We start from the raw sequence: 15,397 nt of genomic DNA, 5'->3' as shown, positions 1-15,397 counted from the left end.
ATCAGGGAGTTTAAGGAATTCACCCTGCAAAATTGTGCAAGAGCCCATGTTATCTAAAAATTTCTGACATGAAATGATAAAAGACTTCAAATAATCAGTTAGTCAAAGTGACAACTATGCAATCTTTCTCCATTGCAATTTATTGATTATCAGTTTTCCTGTGCCACAAACAGTAAATTTAAAAAGCATGAAAACCAATAGAAGAAAAGGAGAAAAAAGTTTCAATTCAGAATTCTACATTTTAAAAATGTGATACAGTGTTCAATGCCAAAGAACACCTTGTGGATACTGTCAATAATTCCTTATTACAACTTGCAAGGGAATGTTGTCAAGAGGAAGTAAGTTAGTATGTAAAGTGTGACATTGCCCTTCACGCATCACATTACTCAAGAAAATAGATATCCATGTAGGTAGATTCTATTATCTCTTTTGCACAAAGACTGAGGCCATAGAAACTTTGTGTTTCTCATTGATCTAGTAATTTTAGTGCTATATTATCCTTTTGATCAAATGTAAAGTTATGGAGAGAAATGCAAACGTTTTATAACAAAATAATAATGTCAGAGAATGCATGGAATGACATAGTGCTCAGACATTATTTACCTAATCTGCACAGCTTAAAATCAGACAGATTGACAGAATCTACAAATAACAACATAAAAAATTAAAAAATATATTTTGTTTACTTTTTGGGATAGCCCACAGTTATTCCATGGGTACACTTAAAAATTTATCTAAATTGTGATTTAGGTATCTGCTACTTGAAAATGAAGATTGTGTAGTTTACATTCTGTCATCTTGAAGAAGTAGAGTAGGACTAGAAGAGGGGGAGTAATTTTTGATCAGTGATCTTTTTCCCCCCGGGGAGTAAATTTTCTGTTGTGTTGGCACTTGCAATAATGACTGTTTATCTTTTATGTGTCCATCTGGTAAATGTGAAGGCAACCTATAAAGTAATTAAACATTTTTTGAAACATCACACTTTGAAATTCCCTAAACTTACAACTTACAAACTTGCAGTCCAACCACGAATGTTAACAAAACAACCTGGGGCTACCAGAAAAGGGAATACTTGTTCACAAGAATCTAATCATGTAGAACACTGCAGTGCACTTCCCAGGGTCTGAGTGGCCCATCTGAGCTGAGAGAACAAGAGCAGGCTTATCCTTCTGAGGAGTATTTGACTCTTTAGTTACTATGTCCAGATTCGCTCAGCACAATGCAAAAATGCAGTAGATATAATAAATAATACCCAATTCAGAAAAGATTAGGCCACACTGAAAGCCATTAAGAAGGTACAGAAGAGACATAAAGAAAATGATACATTCATAAACTCATAGTCCAAAATCCAAGAATCTTTTTTGTAGAATTTGCAACATGTTCGCTTCACATATGTCAGGCGAAACAGAAAATAAGTTTGTTTTCTAAGCATTGGAAACTCTTGGGTTATTCTCACACATGCTCATGAAAATATGAGTCCAAGCAAATCTAGGGAGGAACTTTTATTAGGTCTGCCTTGGAAAGAGCATGTATTTGGGAGTGACCTAGTTTGATTGCTCGGAGGCCTTGTTTTGACAGAGGTGTTCAGAGCCATTTTGACCTTGCAGCCCTTGGTAATGTGATATTTTAAAGCAGTCTCTGGGGGAAAAAAATAACTCTCCTAGTAATAAGTGAAATGAATGCCTTCTCTCTACCACTGACTTGCACCTTAGACTCCCACATTTGGAGTCTTGGGGCTCAAGAATGGGAGTGACAATGCTTAGATGAGGTGGGGAGTAAAATATCATATGGGAACTTGTTATTTGTTAATTATAAACAAACTTATTAATTGCTTATTATTTGTTAATTAAACAAACATTTGTTATTTGTTTTTGACAAGATTGTGCAAGAATAACCTCTGCAGCAAGTCAATTCTGTTCTTTGCACTATAATAAGAATCTTCACTTTCAAGTAGACATAATTAACTGCGAGAAAGGAAGAACTCTATTTATTTCCCTTAATATGAATAAGAGAAGTGGATCTCAGTGGGCCTTGACAGTTCCTTGAGAGTTTTCACTACTTGTGGCTTGTTCTTACGAAACAAGGGAGGATTATGGCTGAAGGGAGGATTCATGATCTGATTTGGTAGATGGTAAGGATCGGCTCTCCTTGCCAAGAGACGTACAGACTGGAGAGGAGCTGCCCTGTCCTTATTGCACAATGTCCTCAGTCCTGAACTGTTGAGAAAACTGAGATCACCATATAATTTATTCAAATTACAATGTTTAAAGCTCAATTTTCAATAATAAATAAGTGTTATTGATGTCAGATGTTACCATAAGATCATTCAGTATCAGGTCAAAAAATAAGAAAAATAAGATTTTCTTATGCTGGCACTGAATATTACAAAATGGAAACATATATTTGAAAAATACAAGTATTTAATTTCTTGTGTATGTTATAAAATTATTTATTGCATTCATTCCAATTTTGTATAACCCAGTCAAAAATATGTTTAATGTCAAAATACCACATGCAAACAAAAGTTGTTAAATTGAAAAAAAATGTAGTATTTCTCTTTTTTAAAAAAAGATTTATTTTTATTAGAAATATAGATCAGATTTACAGAGATAAGGAGAGACAGAAAGATCTTTTTCTACTTGTTCACTCTCCAAGTGGCTTCAATGGCTGGGCACAATGGCCATAGTTGAGCTGATCCAAAGCCAGGAGCCAGGAGCCCGGAGTTTCTTCCTGGTCTTTCACACAGGTGCAGGATCTCAAGGCTATGCTTTCTCTACTGCTTTCCCAGGACATAAGCAGAGAGCTGGACAGGAAGGGCACAGCTGGGACATAAATTGGCACTGATATGGGGCCCTAGTGTTTGTGAGGTGAGGATTTAGTTTTTGAGTCGTTGAACTGAGCCCAAAATCTTAGTATTTCTAATTTTGCAAGTGGCATCAATTTTCCTACAAATGTTTAGAAGAAGTCTTTTACTATGCTCCCACAGTCAATTACATTGGAAGAGATATGAAAATAGAGCAAGTTACTTACTATCCTATAAGACAAAGTATGAGTGTGTTGACCATTAATTTGCTTCACATTCTTTTTTCTTCATCATCTTCCACTGTCTCCAATAGGATACTTTGTGGGCCACATTCTGGTAACTCCGCACCCAAACTTTCTCTATGCTGACATATCCCATGCAGAAAGCTATAACAACATTTCTTACAATTCAAACCAGATCATTTTATTGTTTTGGCTAAATAAATAGAAACCAAGAGTTAAAGGGGTACGTAGAAAGAAGAGAGAAAGCAACAAGAGAGAAACAGAGTGGACAGGATACTACACTCTTGTAGTACTGGAGAAATTGCATCCACTTGAGTTTTAAAGATCTTGAACTAATTTCTCTGGCTCTTTTGGAAGAAAATCATCTTCAAATAAATGAATCTCTTTTTAAAAAGTATTTGTATTTGAAAGGCACTTTTAGAAAGAGAAAGAGAGACAGAGAGAAATATCTTTTATCTGCTGGTTTACTCCCCAAATGGCCGCAATGGCTAGAGCTGAGCCAATACAATGTCAGACGCCAAGAACTTCTTCTGGGTCTCCCATATGGGCGCATGATCCCAAGACTTTGGACAATCTTTGGCTACTTTCCTAGGCCTTAAGGAGGGAGTTAGTTTAGAAGTGGGGCAATTGGGAAACAAACGCATCCATATGGGATCCTAACACTTGTAAGGTGGAGGATTAGCCAACCTAGACTTTGTATCCCAAATATATAAATCTTTAAGATAAGTTATTCCTTTACCCATTTTGTTAATTTCTTCAGCTTCCTGCAGATACAGAAAAAATGGTAGGGTAATAATTTATCTGCTAAATGTATACAAGGAAACACTTAATATTCTCAATATTAAGTTTTGTTTGTATGTTGTATGTATGCTATTATGATACTAGCAAACATTGGTTAAGTATGAGCTCTCAGGAATCCCACCTGCCATAAATGTGCTGAAGATATTCTAGAATGGCATTCTGGAATCAAAGTTATGTGCGATGTTATAGACATATATATTTTGGTCAGGATTTCTCTGACCTGGAACAATTAAAACTTTGGCTTAGATAATTCTTTATTATAGGAAGCTGTCCAGTGTATTTCAAAGTAGTTAAATATAGTCCATGATTCTATCCATCTGAAGACAATACCACTTTCCAATTTCCTCTTTCTGAATTGTGAAAAACCAAAATTCTTCAGATTGTCAATGTCACTTGTCATCGAGTTGAGAGGCACAAACTACCCTGACTTGGGAAACAGTGGCTTAGAGTGATAGATTTGTACTTCAATACTAATGGATATTATTTCAGGGTTGAGCGAATGTAAAAAGACATAATCCTCCCTTTCTTTTGCTTATATAGCTTTAATTTGTATGTATTGACATGTATTTCTTTAATATATTCGAGAAAAAATGGTCAGACGACCCAAAATTCCAATAGCACTTACTAAAAGCTTTGAAAAGCAGACCTTCACAGTGCAGTTGTACTCTGTCCTGTGGGGAGGTTTGTAATGTACAGTTACTTCACATACACTTACTTTTGTAAGGCCTCTGGATCAGGCCTCTGGATTCAGAGATTGAAACCCAGCCTACTGGTTTGTACTTGGATGATTTTCTACACGTCCATTTCTCTTCCAACAATTTCCTGACTTTGTCTTTGCCTGACAGTCTGATCGAGTGTCCAAAACCCAGCCCAAACATCGCCCCCTCTCTGAAGGTGACTCTCTCATCTCTTCAAATTCCTCTCTTCACGTAACATATTATTCTTAATTTGCTTTAATTGGTGTTATTCCCTCTACACTTAATAAACTTTTGAGGATAGGATCTGTATCACTTTTATCTTAGTATTTCCTTACATAGTTCCTGGCTCAAAAATTGTTATCCAAAATATATGCAACTGAAGTTTGTGAGGGAATGACTGTTCTCCACGTCTTCCCTTCAGCTGTGACTGTCCCATGACAAGAGGTTTTTGGCTGATTTTTATTTGTCTTTCCATTTGTTTAGCTCAATGGACACTGCCAGGAAAAGGAAAAAAAAAAAAAAAAGGCCTTGCATGTTGACTCCAGATTTTAAAATGCCTGTAGGAAAGAGCAAAAGGAGAAACACTGCCTCTGGAACTTAGACACACATGCACAAACACAAACACACAAAAGCCTTTCACAGATGCAACTGAATTTGTTTGCATGCTCAGGAGTATGTGCATTTGAGAATGTGCAGTGGCAGTGAAATACAGTATCAAATTCCACAGACGAAAAAAAAAAATAAAATGAATCCTCCAAAAACGGCCCATCAATTTCTTCTTTTATCCAACAATTGTACAGCTTGAAAATATATTTTAATCATCTGAGCTAGTTTTAAGCCATTAAAATATTTTCCAGTGTCTAAATAGCAGCCAGGTCTCCTTATATTATTCATGACCATAGCCTGTCATTGTGACCAGTTTTTTCCACTACTTAACTGAGTGCAGTATCATTTCCACTTTGCTACTTCCTGATAATGCTGAGAAATGGAAGCCATAAAACTGTACTCATCAAGAAATATTAACGGAGTGGTGGCTATATCCTTTTCCAATGCTTAAGAGCTTAAGTTGTAATAATAAAAAGATGGATTTTATTTCCTGAAGTAATCTAAAAAGAACTTGAAGGAAATGAATGTAAAATCCACCAGGATTACAAAATTAGCTTAGAGTTACATAAAAATATCTTGAGTATCAGAAAAGTCTAAAATAAATAAAAAAAACAATACATTCATGACACTGCTGGTTGACCCAATCACCGCTTTGTTATGTAATTAGAGACCTTTTGAAGAATCTAGCAATGTACTCTTAGGAGGAAGGCAGGGCAAACATTATTTTTTTCTGCATACCCATTTGTGTTCAACTAACCAATGGAACTAGATTAAAAAAGAAAATACATGCATTCCTCATGATTTACACACACTAGAACAAAACCTTGCCAGCTGTCAGACTAAGGGAATAGAGGAACCTAATTCCTAACAAGTCTGGTTTGTGCTGGTAGAGGAAGGTAACCGCCATCTTCTATTATTGCCAATTGCAGGGAAAGGCAGTGCAATGTGGTTGAATTTGGTAAGTCAGTAACCTCTGAAGTGAGTGAGTGCAGCACTGAAGATGCTGCTTGGGAAGGCTGTAGCTGAGTGCTTGGATGGGAGTACCAGCCCTGCTTTGATTCCAGCTTCTAGCTAATGTATACCGTGGGAGGTAACGGGTGGGTGGCTCGGGTATTAGGGACTCAGTCACCCTGTGGAAGGAGAGGATTGAGTTCCTAGCTCTGGGATTCAGCCTTGTCCTGCCTGTTGTGCCGCAGGCATCTGGACTGAAGCAGCAGATGGAAATTTTCTATCTGTGTGTATATACATCTCTGGTTCTCTCTCTCTCTCCTTCTCTTTCTCTTCCTTCTCTGTTTCTTCCTCTCAAATAGAAATGGAAATCAATAAGAAGTTTTAAAATCTTCATGTCCAATACATGTCCAATAAACTGTTGTGAGTTTAGCTCTTCAAATGATGGCAGATCATTACACATATTGGAGAATCTGAATGGCATGAAGTAAAATATCTGTCCTGTTGTATGACCTAAAATTCCCACTAGAGCTGTTGTAAGGCTCAGCAGATAGTCACCTGCTGAAAGGGATAAAGGTCCAATGTACCGGAGGAACAGTGGAAAAGGAAGTTCAGAGGAAGTTGCCTAGCTATTATGTTTGTAAAAGTCAAGGTTCTAACAAATGCATTATCATGGCAAAATTGGCCTTTGACCTACATAATTTTGGTAACAAACTTTCAAAACATGCAGACAGTGAATCATAAACTCTTTTCATTCTGCTCACACTCTATGATGGCATATTTGTTAAAAGTTATATTTCTAGGACCCAGCATGGTAGCCTAGTGGCCAAAGTTCTCGCCCGGCATGTGCTGGGATCGCATTTAGGTGTGTCACTTTTAATCCCAGAAGCCCTGATTCTATCTAGCTTCCTGCTTGTGACCTGGGAAAGCAGCTGAGGGTGGCCCAAAGCTTTGGGACCTTGCACCTTTGTGGTAGATCTGAAAGAGGCTCTGAGCTCCTGGCTTCAGATCAGCACAGCTCTGGCTGTTGCAGCCATTTGGAGAGTGAATCATCAGACAGAAAATCTTCCTGTCTGTATATCTAACTTTCCAATAGAAAAATTATATTTCCAAAAATTATTCTGTTTTTAGGTATTTATTTTGTATCTAAACACAGAAACAGATTTATCTGTTTTTTTTCCCCACTGAATTCATGCTTCATGTTTATGTTGATGTGATGTGTTTGAGAGCTCTAGACTGTCTCTAGGCCAAGGTGCCTGTGCATGAACCACCGTGCACACAAGCACATACTAACATGCTCACTCAACGGCATGATTACTGTTTCATTACATCTGAGAAGAGCCGGTTGGGAATTTCTTCTGTTTTGTGGATCTTTTTTTTTTTTTTTCTGCTGTAAGACAAAATTCTAAGAGGGGCATATCCACTTCTGGTTCATCTTTCCCCTTTGTAGGAACCCTCACGTGGGGTGTGTGTGTGTGTGTGTGTGTGTGTGTGTGTGTGTGTGTGTGTGGTGTGCCCAGTTTTAGTTTAGGAGACAAGAAGATGAGTGTACCATGCTTCTTTCATTTAAAATTCTTCAGTCACAGTGTCCTCGCCTACAACAATATTTGATTAAAGCACACATGTTCGAACTCACTGCTGAGAAAAAGTCTTCTCTAAGATTCTTCCTCTGAGGCTTTTGGAAAGCTATGAAACCCATTGTGTTACCTGGCAGAAACAGCTCTCTTTGGAGTTTTGCTCTGGCCTGTTGAGTAAAACATCTTTTCTTCAACCAATCGGCACCAAATTCACTGTAATGTTCATCAGGCCACGTGATGTACACCTTATCATACAGAAAGCAAAGATTACCACATGAACAGTATGGTTTTATTCTAACCCCTGCCGTGTTTCTGTTTCTGTGTGTTGTTTAACATAATCAGGAAATGTGGTCTCTTTTTCAAAAAATTATAAACCACAGAGAATCAACTGAAGTCTGAGGCTCCCAATTAACACCCAAAAGGCCGAATCTGGCTAGGTTGTGCTCTGTTTTCTAAACCAATGTTTCCCAAATTTTCTGAGATGGCTGAAGTTAGACATGAATGAAAACTCCTGCCGAGAGTTGTAATATATGTAATATATGTATGTGTGTAGATATGTGTTTATACATAAGCATATACATTTAACCAAATAAAAATTGTATTTATCGTATGTGACCCCTTAGTTAACCGGAGAGAAGAAAGAGATATTATTTAGATAAGTACCTTCTTTTTGTCAAAAGTTAAGCTTCTGATACCAATGTTGACATCAAGAGCTTCGACGAGGAGTTTCCGGGCTTTCGCGGAATCCAGGTAGCAGTCGGAGCACTGGCAGTTGTCTCTCAGCCATATGGCTGGGTAGAGAGACTCCTCCCCACTGTGCCAGAGGACCTGCAGCAAGTGAGTCCCATCCACCACTTCTGCCTTTTGAATGGCACAGCACATGCTTCCCTGGCCTTCGGGGACAAATCCTGCCAGATACCTGCTGTGAAAAATCAGTGTTAATAGGAATTTCAGGCAGATCGGATCTGGACTTGACCTCTATGTGCGTGAACAGTTCAAGTGGACTCTGCCTTCTGGTGATTGTTTAACTGCCCCAGCCTGAGGTTTGCCTTATTAATGCTGAAACCTCTGCTCGAATGCAAGTAATTCCTGTACTCAAAACAGAAACACAGTGACTAAAGTTAAATATGATAAAAATGCTAAGTCAGGAGCCAGGTGGAAGCAATTCCTTGTTTTTTTTTCATACAGATTTTACATAGTTTCATATATTTTTACAGTTATACACTCATAGAAGTCCTAGGATTTTTTTAAAGGAAAAAAATGCTCAGAAATGAAAACAGCAGCAATCATGTTTGTGCTATTTCAACTACTGTTCAATTGTACCCTATGCTTCTATGATAGTAAATTAATGAATCTGTTTGAATGAAGACGATTAGTGTAATTTATTCATTTTGAGTGATTTTGTAAAATTCAGAACATTGTGTTTTTTCTACTCTATCCGCTACTTTTTTACTTATGCGAAGTTCACTTCCTCAATAAATATAAAATCTTTAGTTTCTCCAAGAGACTTCTTTCATAAGTTATCTGAGATTTTCTGATTTGACACAAACTAGTACAAAGTGCCATGGTTTTGGGGGTTTGTTTTTTTAAACTTTTATGAAGTACTGCTCCTTATTTTCATTTAACTTGGGAATAAATGACTTATTAAGAAATACAGAAAATTTAAGAACATGCAATATTTATAGAAAAGAAAAGCTAGTGACATGGGGGCACCGTGGTATTGTGGTCAGAGGTACTTGAGATGAATCCCAATTCTACTCAAGCCTATACATTTGACCTTTGAAAATCATGCTGATATTCTCTATTTCACCTACATTATGTATTATTTCTTAGGACTCAGACATTTAACAAGGAAATTTATGTGGAAACTTATTTGACACTTATGCGGGAAGTACTATTTATAGAGAAAATTTAAACTTTTAAACTTCTATAAAATAACTGGCTCAGAAACAATAAAAGGTGAAATTAACAGTAGAAGCAAGATTTCATTGCTTGAGTTGAAGAGGATGGAGGTAGACTCCCCATCATAGACACGCAGACAAGTGTAAGGGCTGTTTTAAAAACCTTTTTAGGACATCAGGCATTTCAGTGGGCAATTGGGGCTTCAATAAAAAAAAAAATCATTGTGCATTTCTTAAGGTTACAGGAAGACTTTATGTATCACTGAAATAACATTAACAGTATTTTACACAATATTAAAGTAAAACAGATTTAAGAGATTAGCTTTTGTGACTTGGTAGTTATAGAGCCAAGCCAAGCAAAAAATACTACGTTCCCAATTTAGTCTCCCCTACAGCAGTTATCCAATGACTGAATGGGAGAAACAGCATGCATTGGATTAAGTCTTCTTTTTTCAGAGAATTCCCACTCACATTTTCTTCAAAATTTGTATAATTATTCTAGAGAATTATTAATTAAAAAAATAGTCACAGTTTTCAATTTAGCTGAAAGCAGTATTTACATTGGAGGAGAGGGCTCCAGGGGAATCCAAACATCCATTTCTCTTTGGAAAATGTAACACATTGGATTTTCTGGATAGGACAGACAGGCTGGCAAATTTCTTCACATATATATTTTCAAAGGACAAGACCATTCCTATAGCCATGGCATAATATAAGTAACTGATCACACCCAGAACAACAAAAACAAGAGCAGCAACAAAGAAAGGTATAGAGCATTTTAATCAATGTCAAGGGTGGGAGAATATTTTTTCTGAAAGGGCAGATGTATTTCCATGGGTATTCATTCTATTTTTCTAAGCTCTTTAAGAGTGTAACAACTATTAGTCGATGGCTACACAAAAGCACTTTGTAGGCATGTTTGGCCCATTGCTTATCTTTGATCAATTAAATTATGCTTTCATTGCCATGAAACACAATCTTGCCCAAGTAGAGGTAATAACTCTCTTTTCTTTCTTTATCAAACAATCAAATTCACAATCCAGGTGTGCATCAATTGTCTCCTTTGTACCACTGGTACTAGAGAACACACATATGACCATTAAGTTCCAGACCATAAGGAAAAATAAAATTGCTATGAAAGTAAACAAAGGACGGCTGAACACAAGTAGCACGTGTAGTTGTCTGACAGGCTCAGCATGCTTCCATAGAGAAGATAAAGCTATTTACATAAGTCTTTAAGGATCTATGATCAACATTGCTGAATGTGCATTTATTCCACTTTACATTCCCTCCTCACTAGCACAAATGCAATTTTCTTTAAACTCATAATTAATAAACAGATATGCTTTCCAGCTTCTATCATAGCTAAGGATAGTGTGATATAATTATGCCAATGAAATGTACTTGGAAGTGGCTGGGCAAGGAGATTTTTAGAAACGAGGCAGATTTAAGTGCCACACAATGTTTTTGTGCTTCTTCCACTGCCTCTACTCCAGAATGCGCATGTGTCTTAGAGCAGAGCAGTCATGTTGGAATCACGAAGCAGCAAGAAGAAATAAAAATATTTAAAGGAGCAAGGATCCTTCATCGTTCTGCAATGTCACATCACCAATGTAGTTGTTCATATTTGGACTTATTTTTATATAAGAAAAAAAACTAGATTCCTCATTCACTGAAAGTCCATGGATGGCAAAAAGCAATGTGATAATCATTTTTAAAAAGTGTATGAAAAACACAATACAAAATGCAATTTTTCATATGGACACCTTTAGAAATATCAATATGTTTACCAGGCAAGCGGTTATAGTGGATTTTCTTTTTAATCATCAGTGTCTCTTCAGTAGGTGACAAATTTAAAGAAGATTTAGCACAAATCCTCACAAGCTTCCAGAAGTTTGAAGGAAATGGATTACTCAAAAATTAACTTTTTGAGCCCATCATTACTCTTAAGTCAGAGCCAGACTAAATTAAAATAATAGACAATCGCAAGTCAATGTAACAGGTGAATATAAATGCAAAAATATTTGATAAGATGCTAGTAAAATGAATTAAATAACACATTAAAAAGATCACATACAATGATAAAGTAAGATGTAGTCCCGAAATGGAGGAGTGGTCCAATACATGTAAGCAAATAAATGTGACATTTCTCACATTCATGATTAAAAATTTTCATAATTATCTCAACAGAAACAAAAGTAGCATCTGTTGAAATTCACCATCCTTTCACTATAACTCACAAAAGCAGAAAAAGAGAAATATAGTTCAACATACTAAAGTCCATGACAATCTAGTAAATGAGAAAAATCTGAAAATTTTCCTGTATGATTAGAAACAAGAAAATCATGCCAATTCTGACTACTTCTCTTCAGTGCAGGGCTGTTCTGGTGAGAGATTAGGAAACAAAAGGATAAAACTGTGAGAAGAGGAAGCAAATGTTGCTATTTGCTGATAACCTGATCTTATTTATGGGAAACCGCGGAGTTCAGAGGGAAACATTCAGAATGAATAAAAGATTTTAGCAAATTTCAGGATATAAAATCAATAGGTAAGTATGAATACCATAACAATGAGCATTCTTAAAATGGGAATAAGGAAATAATCTCATTTATATTATTTATAAAAAATACTTATTATTACATTTCATCAGGAAGATAAACGAATTGTACATTGACAAATATAAGACATTGATGAAAGAAATTAAAGAAGCCACAACCAAATGGAATGTCACCATACACTTAGAGATTGGAAGAATTAATAGTATTAAAACAGCCATACTTCCTAAAATGGCCTACAGATTCAGTATACTCCCTATCAATATTTCAGTAAGTTTTTTTCTGAAAAATAGGAACAAATCTCTGTAAAATTCATATAGAACCAACAAATCATCAAATAACTAAAGTGATCTTGATAAAAAAATTGCAAACTTTTGCAGATATTTGAGTGATGCATCAATGTATGAGAACTCACGCTCCGTGTCTCTCATTCTCTCTGTATGTATATGTGTGCATCTCTCTGCTATGCATTCTCTCTCTTTCTTTCTTTTTCTCTCCCTCGTTTATTTTGCAGATTTGACATCAAAAGGCAAAATACATCTCTGGGCTTTAGGGACACTGAGGATCCTTCTCCTAACTTGGGTACTCCTAAGAAGTTATTTACTTCGAGATGTGGAGATGTCAGGGCCATGGCTGATGGGAGGCTGCCTAAGGCCATAGGAACAAGTGGAAGAACTAGAAAGACCTGGTTACTGAAATGAAGTGATTAGATTATCTATGCAGGAACTTGGCAGATCATGTCTGCTTTTCATAGTACATGCCGTAACTTTATGACAAGTGTGGATGGTGATCCAAACAAATGCATACTGAAATGGAAAAATATTTTCCCACTTGAACTTTTTTTCGCTGGTTTAATGCTCTGCTGATGCAAGTACAATGCAAATTAAGAAGGACAAATGTTAAGTATCATCACTAGTTAAAATTAACTTCTCATTTAGAACTTGTAAGCCTGTCCATGACACTGATTTGTTGGAATGTGTTTAATTTACTCCACTTGTTAGAATTGAGCCCAGTTGGAGTACAAAGACAATATAGTTATTGGATAAGTTTTTGAAGTTATCTGAGGAACAAGGCAGACAAATGAGTTCCATTTTTATCAGTAGCATTTATTTGCCAAGTTAAAGAGCACATGTAAAATGAGGTTGTTATATACTGTATTATGTTATCTTGAATTTCCTTGCAGTTACAATTTAGTTTATGAAATGTTAGATTGATTTTCGTGGGAAGGAGTAGTTTTTCCTGAAAAGCAGCCCTTGATTCCTTGATTTTTGATGGATTCCTATTTCATTCTCTTCCCCACTGTGTGTGTGTATGTGATTGTGTGTTATTCTTAGTATTCACCAACCAGATTTTTCAAATTTAAAGCTTCTGTCAGGCTCATCCATCATGATGGTTGTTTTTTTGCTCTTAATTAATTTCATAAGCTCAAATTTCTGCCTAGTTTCTCTAGCACTTTTGGGAAAAAGCAAGAGACGTTTTGGAGTTGGCACTGTGGCACAATAGGGTAAACCCCTGCTTGTGGTGCTGACATTTCATATGGGTCCTGGTATGAATCCTGGCTGCTCCACTTCCAATTCAGCTCCTTGATAATGGCCAGGGAAGGCAGAAGAGAATAGATCAAGACTTTCAGACCTTTACCCACATGGGAAACCTGGGAAAAGTTCCTGGTTCCCAGCTTTGGATTACACCAGCTCTGGCCATAGCAGCTATTAACTTTCTCCATAAATCAGCACAATAAACAGAGCTGAGCCATCCTGAAGCCAGGAGCCAGAATTCTTACTCCAGTTTTCCCACATGGTTGCAAGGATGCAAGGACTTGAGCCATCTTCTGTTTCCATCTCAGTCTGTACGTAGCAAGCTGGATCAGAAGTAGAACAGTTGGGACTGAAACCTGTGCCCGTGTGAGATGCAGCCATTTGTAGGTGGAGGATTAGACTACTAAGTCACCATCCCTGCTCTGGTATAAATAAATTTCTAATTTTTGAAATTAAAAAGTGGAGTTATTTATTTTAGTTTTTAAAGGACTTACTTATTACTATTGGAAAAAATAGATTTATAGAAAAGAAGGAGATAAAGAGAAAAATCTTCCATCAAGCCAGGAGCCAGGAGCTTTTTCCGGGTCTCCCACGTGGGTGCAGAGTCCCAAGGCTTTGGGCCATCTTCTACTGCTTTCCTGGGCCACAAACAGGGAGCTGGATGGAAAGTGGGGCCACTGGACATAAATCAGAGCCCAATGCGTGCAGGGTGAGTATTCAGCGCTGAATAATCGCATAGGGTCCATAAATAGAATTACATTAGGCATTGGCCTTGGAAATCAAAATAACATAAAACTAGATGTGCTAGAATCAGAGACAAACAAGGTGTGATGTTATAGCATTTAGCACAAACTTCAGACATGAATGAGAATAGAAGCACTAAGCTGTTGGGAGTGTATGTCCAAGTTGACACAGTTGGTTAGTGGAGAAGGTTGCTGCCTGTCTAGGGTGGCCTGCCCAGTGTACAGATACAAAACATTTATAATTTATAATTCCAATAAAGGCATCCTAGCAATACAACAGGACATTTCCTCAGATGCTTATACAATAGCTTGAAATTGTAGGCTTTGCAGGGGATTCAAAGAAAGTATAGAAAACTCAGTTTCTGCAGTTTTTCATACTAAATGTAAGAGGTCAATAGTATGTGTTCAGGATAGTCAATTCATCTACTATGTTACTAACTCTCAGGATGAGAGTCATAGACACCTGTTATCAAATGCCAATTTCTGTAAATTTTCATCTCTTTTCCTTAATGTCAGTGTTTAGGCCTGTGATTATACTGCAGGATCCACCCCTGTGTGAGAAGATTAGGAAAACATACAAATGAATGAGCAAATTATATGGGAGTATATGCATGAAATAGGCATCTAACATTATTTATTTTGTTCCAGCCACTCAGGTGCTTCCTTTAATGCGTTGCCCTATTTAATTCTCCACAAAATCCTGTGAGATGATTGCTATCACCTTTATTTCATGGATGATCATGAGTTTGGAGAGGGGAAGGAACTAACTCAATGGAAAGGAAATAGGAATTTTTAACATATGGTGACATCATGGAAAATTTATGGCAGAATAATTTTCCAGGAAATAACTTCAATTTACCAAAAATACTTTATTAGAGTAGTAGGTGGATGTCAACATTGTTGGTTATTATTTAACCTCACCGTTTGACATTCTTGGTTATTAGTTAACCTCATCATTTGGAGGGAGAAGGCAGGAAAGAAGTTTTCT

The 15,397-nt window shown here is 36.7% G+C and overlaps 1 protein-coding gene across 1 annotated transcript in view; it reads right to left on the bottom strand.

Moving 5' to 3' along the window:
- The window catches only part of BBOX1 (gamma-butyrobetaine hydroxylase 1), a 39,512-nt gene extending 30,906 nt beyond the window's left edge, over positions 1-8,606 (bottom strand). Inside the window, exons 1-2 of the mRNA XM_040980294.1 lie at positions 8,339-8,606; positions 7,806-7,920 (exon numbers count right to left, since the gene is read on the bottom strand). Coding sequence (XP_040836228.1) covers positions 7,806-7,920; positions 8,339-8,557 — 334 coding nt within the window. The 5' untranslated portion in view covers positions 8,558-8,606. The remainder of the gene's footprint in view (positions 1-7,805; positions 7,921-8,338) is intronic.
- Positions 8,607-15,397: the final 6,791 nt, after the last annotated feature.

Source organism: Ochotona curzoniae, unplaced genomic scaffold (assembly GCF_017591425.1).
Source record: "Ochotona curzoniae isolate NIBS_2020 unplaced genomic scaffold, NIBS_Ocur_1.0 contig_3432, whole genome shotgun sequence".
Lineage (NCBI taxonomy): Eukaryota > Metazoa > Chordata > Mammalia > Lagomorpha > Ochotonidae > Ochotona > Ochotona curzoniae.
This window is presented reverse-complemented; position numbering and strand designations above follow the sequence as displayed.